This window comes from Caretta caretta, chromosome 27 (assembly GCF_965140235.1).
Source record: "Caretta caretta isolate rCarCar2 chromosome 27, rCarCar1.hap1, whole genome shotgun sequence".
NCBI lineage: Eukaryota > Metazoa > Chordata > Testudines > Cheloniidae > Caretta > Caretta caretta.
Genome location: NC_134232.1, coordinates 10,453,242 through 10,464,310, shown reverse-complemented (window position 1 = coordinate 10,464,310; position 11,069 = coordinate 10,453,242). Strand labels below are relative to the sequence as shown.

The 11,069-nt window shown below is 38.8% G+C and overlaps 1 protein-coding gene across 1 annotated transcript; it reads right to left on the bottom strand.

Moving 5' to 3' along the window:
- Positions 1 to 3,918: 3,918 nt before the first annotated feature.
- Positions 3,919 to 9,370, bottom strand: HOXB9 (homeobox B9). Its single transcript, XM_048830368.2, has 2 exons — positions 8,474 to 9,370; positions 3,919 to 5,411 (listed from the first exon to the last, which is right to left on the bottom strand). The coding sequence occupies exons 1-2, from the start codon at positions 8,979 to 8,981 to the stop codon at positions 5,176 to 5,178; spliced, it is 744 nt and encodes a 247-aa protein (XP_048686325.1). The 5' UTR covers positions 8,982 to 9,370; the 3' UTR covers positions 3,919 to 5,175.
- Between the last annotated feature and the right edge of the window lie 1,699 nt (positions 9,371 to 11,069).

Sequence of the window (11,069 nt, the reverse complement as noted above, 5' to 3'; positions counted from 1 at the left end):
TAATTTGGAGGGGGGAAAGATCAGAATGAAAATGAATTTACAGATACAAAACTTTATATCGTTGTTGTTGCTAGACCAGTGGAATCTTTCTAAGTATTTCAGCACGGTAAATTTACTATTTTTGATTAACTTTATACTGTGGTTAGGCTCCTTTCTTATATTTTCTTAAATACCTATGGACGCCAGTTGAGCAAGCAATCAGCAATGTAATGGAACCGCTGGGCAAAAATACAAGCATACACAGTGCTTCAAGAGCCGTAAAACATGTGTTATTGAGACATTATTTGGTGTCTATGAGTGTAAACAATTTTAAATAAACAAATGAGAAAGGACTGTACAAGCATTTTTAAAAGCAAAAAACACGCTCCCCCCTCCCCGCGAAATCTTTGATTCATTCTTTTTCATTTCTGAACATGTAAATCTTAGATTTTAGCATAATTAAAATGTTGGCGTATAACAAACCGAACTAACGGCGTAGAAGACAAAATAGCAGTTTTTCAGATGGACGTTTAAAACAGATGCGTGTTTCATCCCAAATCCTGCTAGCATCCAGATTCCCAGATTTACCTTCTTTTGAATCTCATATAATTTACACACGCAGGAAAAAATAGATGTGGCCTGTAAAATCCGCAAAGTAGCTATAATTAACCCTATATTTTATCTCTCAGGATTATTCATACTCTTCCGCAATACCCAGTTTGTTGTTTCTAATGAAATCAAGGTGTTATTAAATAGCCTTAATGCTGAGGAACGGGCTCGTCTGCGATTTTTAACATGGAGCAACATCGCCATCTAGCGACCATCCGAATTAAAAATCCCCCTAGCCACACAAACAGATGAATCCAATAAAAACAGAGTAGGGGAAAGGTGGAGGGATGGAGGCGCGGGGAGGGTGGGGGGAGAGAGAAAACTTATTTGTTGAGGGAGGGGTGAAGCATGGAAATCGGGAAACCGTTCTTGACATTTTGCGGATAGGTGGTTATAAAAAAGTAAAAGCAAGCCCCAGAGTTTTCTGCAAACTATTCCTACCATCCAGTCTTTTTAGTAGCAATAAAGCAGGGAAAACGGGTTTGCTTCTGAAAACCACTATTGTTTCCAATTCCGAGACTAAACAATTGGGCATTCTCCTCTGGAGGGGGAAGGCTAGGGCTGTAAACAGATAAAGAGCTTCCCAAGCCCAGACGTCTCGCCAGAACTTCTGTGTATGTGTGTGTGTGTATGTATGTGTGTTGTTGTTGTTGTGAGTTTATGGCTCGGGATTCTGGCAGCCTGGAATTGCTAAGAAAGAAAGAACAAAGGGAAGCATCCAGAGTGCTGGATTTTCACGGCATCTGCAAGAAAAGAATAAAGAAGAATAAATTAACATACTCCCTTCCCCCCACCTCCACCCCTTAAAAAAATCCCTTAAACAAAAACTTTGTATGTGATTGAGGCTGAAAGAAGAGTATTTACGTGTTGGGTTTCCCCACATCCTCAAGTCATTGTAGTAATTTAGGAGCTCCTGAAAGTTTTCTTGCACTGTTTGCTTTACAGCCGTTTAGTTCTTTAACCTTCAGAAATTTATACCCTGTAAAGTTTTATAGCGGTCATATTCTTTTATTGCAGCACACTGCACGTATTTTTTTATGACAAGTTACTTCCCTTCCTCTCTTTCTCCAGTAAGCTCCAAAAATCTTTTAACTTATTTTGTTTTCTTTGGGCTACCCCATAGAAAGAGGATTTTCCCCCCATCTTTTTAAAGTAAAATGTTGCCTTTTAGAGCACTCTTTCTTTATGTTAACAAAATTAGGGGAAAGAGAATCTTGACTGTATTTCTCATTGTTTCCTGCTGATCTGAACTTTAGGGTCTAATTTTTTTTGTTTGTTTTACTTTCCAGGCACTTATGTTTCTGCATGAGACATAAAGTGTAAAACGACTTCTAAATCAGGAGTTACTTATCAAGCCCTGGGGAAAAGGAATCCTATGTTATATATTCTGGTCATTCCTACCATAGGTGGGAATATTTTATTTCGTTTGCAAAGAATTTTTTAAAATTCCCCACTCACCTTATGGCCATTGTAGCCTATCTAGATTTAAAATAACGGTGCATCTAACCCAAGAAGGAAGGTCTCAGAAATACTTTGCAAAACTGATTTAGAAAGGGAGTAGGTTAGAGTAGAAGCCAGGAAACACTTACTACACTGGAAATGAATAAATTTCATTTCTTCTATGGACACTTTTCCCCCACCTACACTGGCAAAAAATTGATCTTTATAATACACTTAACGAGCCACTGTAGAACTCAGGAAAACACACTGAAAATATTTCTAAAATTTTAGATGAAGCAGTATAACACAATGAGAAATAGGTATTGTTGTTCTAAAATCGATTTTTATTCTGGAGCATTAAACATCTGTGGAAAATACATTTGGGCTTGTGCAACAGAAAACAGGGTTTCCAACAATTTGTTCTTTAAAAAAACAAAATCCTCTACTAAAACGAAGTAACATTTTTTACCATATTTAAAAAGCTTATTTCATTGTTGCCTTAAAGATATCCGCTCATCACCACAATGCTAAGGAAAGTGAAAAGAGATGTTATATCCTAGACTCCAGTAGATTGAACAAGTGAATTAAGTTATGGGTATTATTTGATCGTTTGTTTGTTTCTAAATAGTAAGTGTTTAGATAAGCCTGTCTTGGATCAGTATGGAACCATATGCCAGATTTAGGCAGTATATTCAGTTCGTTAAAACTAGACTTTAGATTCATTTGTCCTTCTTTAAATGAAGAGAGAGAGAGAGAGAGAGAGAGAGAGAGAGAAAACAAAATATAATATACAGAACCTCAAACTTTAACAGGCCCAATCCTTGCTTTTCAATTCAGATGATTTTGAAAGTAAACCCAATGATCCTTTCCCCTTTTTTTTCAGCTCAAAATGGGGGGAAATCCTGGTTTTTTTGAATTTCTTTTGAGAAGGAAAATTTCCATACAATGTGAAGTTTAGGTTAGATTTAACACACTGACGCTCTTCAGCAGTTAAAGTTGGAAAGTTTTACATGAGAAAGTCGAGGCTTAACAAGCATCTGAAGATTGGCCTTCAACATTTTCAGATCTGGTTTCTAGTCGACTGAAACCTTTCTTTTAAAAATGGGAGAAAACTAAACTTGTGTAAATTGCAGTGTACAGAACAGCGCCGCTATTGCCTCTGATCTTCAGATAATCTGAAAAGCAGGCGCAGGCTCCGAAGATGAAAATATCCCTCTCGAATCTCTAGTAGTATAAAAATCTTTTCCTAAAAGTACAAGCAGTTTTCTTGTCTATGAAATTAGAATTGTATTGTTCTGCTCACACATCACCAGAAATATATTTCTTTTTTCTCCTTTTACATTTTTTTTTTGTCATTAAAACTTGCCACCATACACTGTGTTATTCCTAGAAAGACTTTTGGTAGCTTGGTATACAAATGTGCACACGAAAAAAAAAAAGGTAGGTTTATTTTGATCTTCGTCATCATTCTTTGAAAAGTAACAATTGAAGATCTCAACGTATACTCAAAAAGCCACATTGGAAACAAAACAAGCGTCAACGTCCACAGAAACACAATCACAGACACATTTTACAATACCCACCATATAGTCAACTTGTACTAAAGTTACTCCCCCACCTCCCTATCTCCCTCCCGCTCCTCTCCCACCCTTATTTCCCCCCTTCCCACCCCCCACCCCCCAAAAAGTTAAATCTTACAGAGCGATAAAGGAATCACAGTCGTGGTTGGACGGGTATAGAGAAACCTCCAAGAGATCTTTCAGATGAGAATTCAATTCCTTCCAGCATGAAATGAGACCTCTTTTGTAAACAATTAGGATACATATTTGTTACGTTAAATGCACACACACACACACACACACACAAAAGCCAACCACAAGACAATCACAATTCTTTTATGTCACTCAACCAGTAACAGTGTTCTTTTTCGTGTGGAAATGCAACAGCACGTATTAGAATGTAATGTAAACAAGGTATCAGTGTAAAACGTGACTAACTCCTTTCTAACAGATCAGAAGGAAATATTCAAGTATAAACTTCTTATCTGAAATATCAGGGGAAAGAAATGTACAACCAACAGCCGTGGCACTTTACCTCTGAAACAATCTAATTCGTTAGGAAAATTCATTTCACAATAAATTATAAATACTCTAACACTAAGAACACAAGTTTACCTTCTCTTATAGATCTACTTAGGTAGGGTTTTTTGTTGTTGTTGTTGTTGTTTTCTGTTTGTTTTTAACTAGAAAAATGTCATTTTTCCCTCTAAAAGTTAGAAATAAGTTGGAAGGGGGGGTCTTTTTTGTCTTTTTTTTTTTTTTCTTTTTGTTTGTGGGGGGTTGTTTTTTGTTTGGGTTTTTTTTGTTTTTGTTTTTGTTTTTTCTAAACAATTAACACTTTTGTTCTGATAGACTTTTCAAATGATCCCGTATAAAACTACCAGGTTGGGAAGATTATTTCTAAGATTATACTAAATTATCTGGTCAAAGTCACTCAACCACCACGGAGCGATTAAAACAATTTAAAAACTAAAACAGAGGCGCAGTGGGATATTTGACTGTCATTAATCTGAATACACCGGTATAAAGTTGGTGAATTGAAAATGGTGTGTTGTATGCAATTAAACTCGAATTTTAAGAAAGTGTCTGCCTTCTAGTAAATGGTCTGGTTTCTTTGCCACTTCAATTTATGTATGTGGGGATCGGTTAAGAGACACAATCATGTAACGTGATTACAGAAAGACAATGGGATGTGTCGTGGGCATAGACTATGTTTATTTATGACAAGGTAGTGGTGGTTGTTGGAATTTTTGTTTGTTTGTCTTTCATTTAGAAAATAAAGGCATCATATCCTGACGGCAACACAGGCTAGGGACCTGGCATGTCTACACTGTATGGGGGGAAAAAAACCACAACAAGGAACAGAAACAAAACTCAGCACGTGTCCTAAATCAGGATTTTCACCTTCACATTAGTAGCTTTCTAACTGGCAACAATACGAAAAAAATTATAAACTTCCGGCTTGCAAAGGTGGAACCAAATCCCCCCTCCCCATGTTTTATGTGTCTTCATTAGTATAGTTCGGAAGCTATCACCCATAAATATAGAGGAAGCTGGGAGACAGAGCATGGTATTTGCCTCCTGTATCTTATTCTTTGCCCTGTTCCTTGTTCATTTTCTTCATTTTCATCCTTCGGTTCTGAAACCAGATTTTGACTTGTCTTTCACTCAGGTTGAGGAGTCTGGCCACTTCGTGTCTACGGTCCCTGGTGAGGTACATATTGAACAAAAACTCCTTCTCTAGCTCCAGGGTCTGGTATTTGGTGTAAGGGCATCTTTTTTTTCTGGAGGAGCGGGCATGGAGCCAGTTGGCCGCTGGGTTGGCTGAAAGACAAGCAGTAAGGTCAATAGTCTGTATCCTGTTCTTTTCTCAGAATGGTCTTAATCAATAATACCACCAAATTTATATAGATGAATAAATGCCCACTGAGTTATGAGGTACCAGGAAAAGGCTACTTGAAAAGCATATACGTTGACAAAAGTACATCCACCCACCTGGGAGTATGGTTGATGTATAGGATCCCGATCCTGCAAACAATTACGCACGTGCTCAGCTTGACCACCTGCAGTGGCCCCATTGTTTTCCAAGGTAGCACGATTAAGCACGCCCTAAAGTGTCTGCAGGATCGGGACCTATACGTGTATAGATGCATGTATGTGTACATGTGCCTAAATCCACACACACACGCGTGTATGTAGATGGACAGAGAGTAATTTAGGCATCTGTAGGCATATTTTGCAGATATGTGTGTATACATAGGACTATATCCATTCCTATCTGCATTGTACTTAAGAAAATACATAGATTACTTCTGAATAAGGCATCAGTAAATCATGCCTATTTTTGCTAAGTGCCAAGCAATAATCCTAATAAACCTCCCTTCGGTGGGCTCTGGTCAATGTTATCCAGAAACACAATTGCATTTGCAGTTGTATTATAAATGTAAGTAATGCAATAGAAAAGAGCAAAGTTACATACACACCATCCTCCTCCCCTCTTAACGTGGCATTGGAAAGAAGAACATTTTATAAACACTTTCCAATAATTTCATCGAATCAAAGTGGAGACAAAAAGATTTTGGAACAAAGATCAGAAATAAAGTCTGATGAGTACAGTATCCCAGATCATTTGCATTAACAGCACACTAGCTTTAGGTGCCAAAGGTATGCTGGTGAATTTGCCACCAAGAAGGTGTGCTGAAATATTTTTTGGGGGAGAAATGCTTTGCACACTTTTACTAATTACATGTAAACATTGAACTGATTTGGGGGAATAAAATTAAAAGATTATGACCCAGATCACAGTCTTCTGTTTTACTTCCTTTGCCTCTTCTGAAATTATAGATAAAGTCATAAACCTGAACATAAATTAAATGGAGCATTATATTTAAAAAAAAACACGCACAGACCAACACAATGTTTCCTCTACGTAAAAGGAAATGTATTGAATATTTTAAAAATAATCCTGTTAATCTCCCACTGTAAGTACTGCATCTTACAAATTTGCACGGCTATTTCCTTAGTGGAATTGACTTGATCTAATATGCAGAATTAAATATTAAAGAGGAAGAAAGCTGTTAATAATTGATACCGTTAGTCCTGCTACCTATCTTTTAATGGCAACGGAGAGGCTCTTCTTCATAAAAGATCTTCTTGGAAAAAAACATGACATTTTATACAGGAAGAATAGGTTGATCTAGTGACTCTACACAATGCTTTAACCCAGCAAAGCCAATGAGAAATGATTTTTGGGGCAGGTCGTTCTTTTAAAATCCAACAAATAAATGAAAATCTTGTGGTGACACGAGCTTCCTTATTATGTAATATTAAAAATAAAATGAAACAGCCAGTGAGAGTGGTGGGAATGCTCTCTGAAAATCAGCTCCCTCTTCCAGTCCTGTTACAGATTTTTTTGCTGGCATTCTATCAACATCCGCCAAAATCAAACTGTTATTTAAAACACAATTTGCGTCTTAACCACATACTGTAGAAACCACAGAGTAACCTATTAGCGTGGATACCTGCACCTTCACAACGCTGTCCTGGACAAGATTCGTATTTATTCCGTTTCAGGGACATTGAGCACCGAGCCTGGCTCTGTTAATTCTCCCAAATCATTCACCTCACTCGCAGTTTGTTCTGGATCTCTGCCCAGTACAATAGACTAGGACTTTCTTTTTGTGCACGGGGTAAGTTAAATGATGGACATAACGCCACCACTGCACACCGGGAAAATGTATATTTTTATTTGGAATCACGTAGTTGCAATTGCAATATCCGTTACACGTTGCAAAAATAAATAAAATAAAGATAATTTAAGAGGGGGGAGAAATCAATGTGTAATTACACATTCTAAACATGCTGGAGAGTTATTCCTTCTGCGAATATTGCTCCTGGATACACTATGAATTGGGCTGTCAAGTTCGTTTTAAAAACGTGTGCATTCCATGCAAAATATTTATAACGGGACTGAATCTTGACTGGTTTCACCCTCCTCTTTCTAGACTGAGAAGAGCCCTGTTTTACCTTTCAGGTACAATAAAGAAGCACGAGCTAGCGAGAAGCTGACACGCGTGATATTTTGCTCGAATGTCCTTGTTTTGTGTCTAAAGCTGTGTGGGTGTCCATCTAAAAGTGCAGCTTTATACATATATGTACGTATTATAAATGCAAGCGTTTGCTCCACGTTGCAGAAAACAATTCACGAAAGAGACACAGGATTTGGTTTAACAGGTCACCAATCTGCTTCAGTACAAATAAAGACTTAAGTTCAGACCCCCTTTCCTGTTTGGAAGCGTGGCTCTGAAGTATTCATACCCTACATTTCATAAACAAGCAAAGAAGAGGCAACTTGACAGATGAAACAACGAGGCAGACCGTCAGCTTTGGATCTCTCAAGGTAAATAAGAGCAGCTAGCATGAAATAGACATTGTTGCTGTTTACTTCTCCACGTGAACTCTTCCACCTTTTTCTTTTCTCACCCCCTCCCCCGGTTTTATTCCATTTTTCATCCTCCATTCCCTTTCCTCCCAATATTTACGGTTTTTTCCCCTCCCCACAAACATCACCCTTTGCTAGGAAAAGCGACAGTTTTGGAGCTTTGAATGAGTCTGGGAAGAATGCATGCCAGCAAAGAGGAAGGCTTGATCAAGCTTTTTGCATTTGCCCTGGACTCCACACTGCGTAAGGAGTTTTAATCAAAGCAATGCCATTCTCTTCCCCACCACCACCTCTTTCCACCACCACCACCTCCTGTCCTTTAGGTTGGCACCAGTAATCTGAGAGATTTTCTTTCAGACATGATTTTAACTTTGCTTTGCATTGTCCCGTTTTATTGCACCGCCTCAGCTTTTATACTGTTTACTTCCTCACTTTTATAACTTACTTTGATCTGGCCTGTCTTTGTCCTCGCTTCCTTCACAAACTTTATTGTCCTCGAAGCTGGGCCTTTGATTGGAAACGATCGCCTCCCTTCCAGCAGAAGTTTCTAAATTGTACTCCTGTGCTCCTTGTTTATGGACTTCCCCGGGGTGCCCCAGCAGAGGCTCTGATTTAACTGATCCCTGCCCGGGTATGTTCTCTGTTCTGGGCACTGGATCCAGCCAGCTTCGTAGATACCTGCTATCAGAAGGGACGCTTTGATGTTGAATATATGGATGATAGACCGAAGGAAGGGTACCAGAAGAATGTGGATTCAGAGGAGTCCAGGAGGCGCTGAAAACTGGAGGTTTTGGCTGGAAACTACAAGAGGGGAATTCTAGATGATCATTATGTCCAGCTTGCCTGGAACTTGTATATTGCCCAGTTGAAAATTTAGCTGAAGGCGAGTCTTCACTGTCATGACTTATAATAGAGTCGACATAATAATTGCTAAGAGTCCCAGAAATGGACATTCTCAGACATCATACAAAGCACGGTTCAATGAAGGGAAAAAATATAGAGAGAGAGAGATAGGACAGATCTAGATTTGTACTCTACCCCCTTCTCCAACTTCCTAGCCAACAAAGTACAGTTGGGCTGCTGTGTTGTGAGCTCCTAGCAAAATGATTGGTCAAACTTTTTTCGAGCGCCTGATAAAGCGTCCGTGGAGGCGTAAATCAATCGAAGGCGAGGGGGCTGAGCAGCGCTGTCATTCGCCCTTGCATTCCATATCAAGGATGGATTGTTTTATGTTTATGCAATGTTGCAAAGCGTCAGTAGTTTAGAAAGCCACGAAACATACAGTGAGGGGCTAATACGCCTTCATAGATTTGCTTCTGAAACATAAGGGGCGGGGGGCGGGAGAGAGACACAACACGCGGATCTCTCTAGCTTTAATAACCATCGTCTGGCGGGGAATAGAAACGAAAGCAAATCTTTGCCATTCAGTTGCCCAAGTGCAATTGTAACAAGCCGGAGAATGTGGTACAATTCGGCCAAAAAGTTAGTTATTAGAGAGAGACGTTGATGCATTGTTAAACGAGGGAAGGCGCTGTGGTTATAAAGCGTTCACCCTTCTGGAATGGGTCAAAAATTGGATTCTTAACACAGGAAAATAACCGGAGTAGATTTGAAATTTCAGATGTCATTGTAATGTATCTGACATCATAATTTTGCCGGGCGGACCATAATACCTCCATTGTCTATAGATGGGTTTGTCTAAAACGGAAAAAGTAAGAATGCATGTCTCGGTACTTCACCAGTGTAACCCCAGGATTGCGTTGCTAGGGCTGAAATAGTCGCATATACCGCTCGAAACTAGAAGCCTTCCTTTAACTTTACAAGGCTAGTAAAATACAGTGTGGCACGGATCCTGCTTTGTTACAGAATGCGTTACACTTGTGACGGTTAAATAGTTTAATAACACTTACATTAGCTTTCTTTGATTTTTATAGCCTTGAATTTATTGCCTGTGGAAAAGAAAGGGGGGGGGGGAGGGAAGGAGGCTTTCACATTGTAGACTGCAGCTTATGGCTCGCCACCTACCCCACTCCCACATTCACATACATGCATGTATGAAAAAAAATCCACTTGTATGTAAACATGATTTTTTAAAACGGGGTGGATTTCTTTTTGCTAATAGCTCAGGAAACGAGTAACAGGCTTTAAACGAGATACAGCTACTAACTAGTCTGGACCGTAGAGGAAACAGCGTCCGTCCAGCCAAATTATGGCAGATGCATTCTTTCCAAGAGGGTTACACTAAGATTTTAAATGCTGGTTAAATTCTGCTGTGACTATGTGCAAAATTATCCCCGGTCTTCAGCTGAGCTATATACAGTCTGGACGGATTTGCCTCCTTGCATCTCTCTAGAGTTCTCCTAACACAGAATTCTTTTTAAAGTTAATCGAATATAACTTGCTCAAAATATTACCCATTAAGAATATTTTCTAAGTGTACTCTGATGTATATTTGATATGTCTTTAGGAGTTTACTAATAATCAGATATTGGGTGTTAAGTAACCATCTTCCAGTTAAGAGAAAGCAAACCAAATCTTTCTCCTCTCTCTCTCTTACTATATAGATAGAGATATAGCTAGAGATATAACACATAATGTGTGTGAAATATCTCTAAGACAGAGGCATTTTACTAGTGGAAAATGTTAAAGGCACTTAAAAGCCAATCCCCAAGCCTTCTGCATTTTCCCTTAATTCCCACAAAATGTGTCTTATGTAAGCAAGTGAGCTATAGAATGTGTAGAATGACATATGTCTAAATCTCCTGGATGTGTCTTCTTCTAGATGAGTTCTTATTAGTAAATAGGCTCTTCTCTAAAATAAATCGGGGTGGTGGGTGTGTAAGGATTGTAAATATTCAATCCTGTATTTAGTATTTTTAATCACATCTATACATACATCTGGCAATAACAACAAAAGTGCTGTTTCTTTCACGGTTTGCAGACCCTTCTATGATATGTTCATATCCACTGGTCTGGGGTCTTGAAATAGTGCCGGGAATACATTTGCACAGGTGACGAGTCCAACTGGTTCAGATTCTACC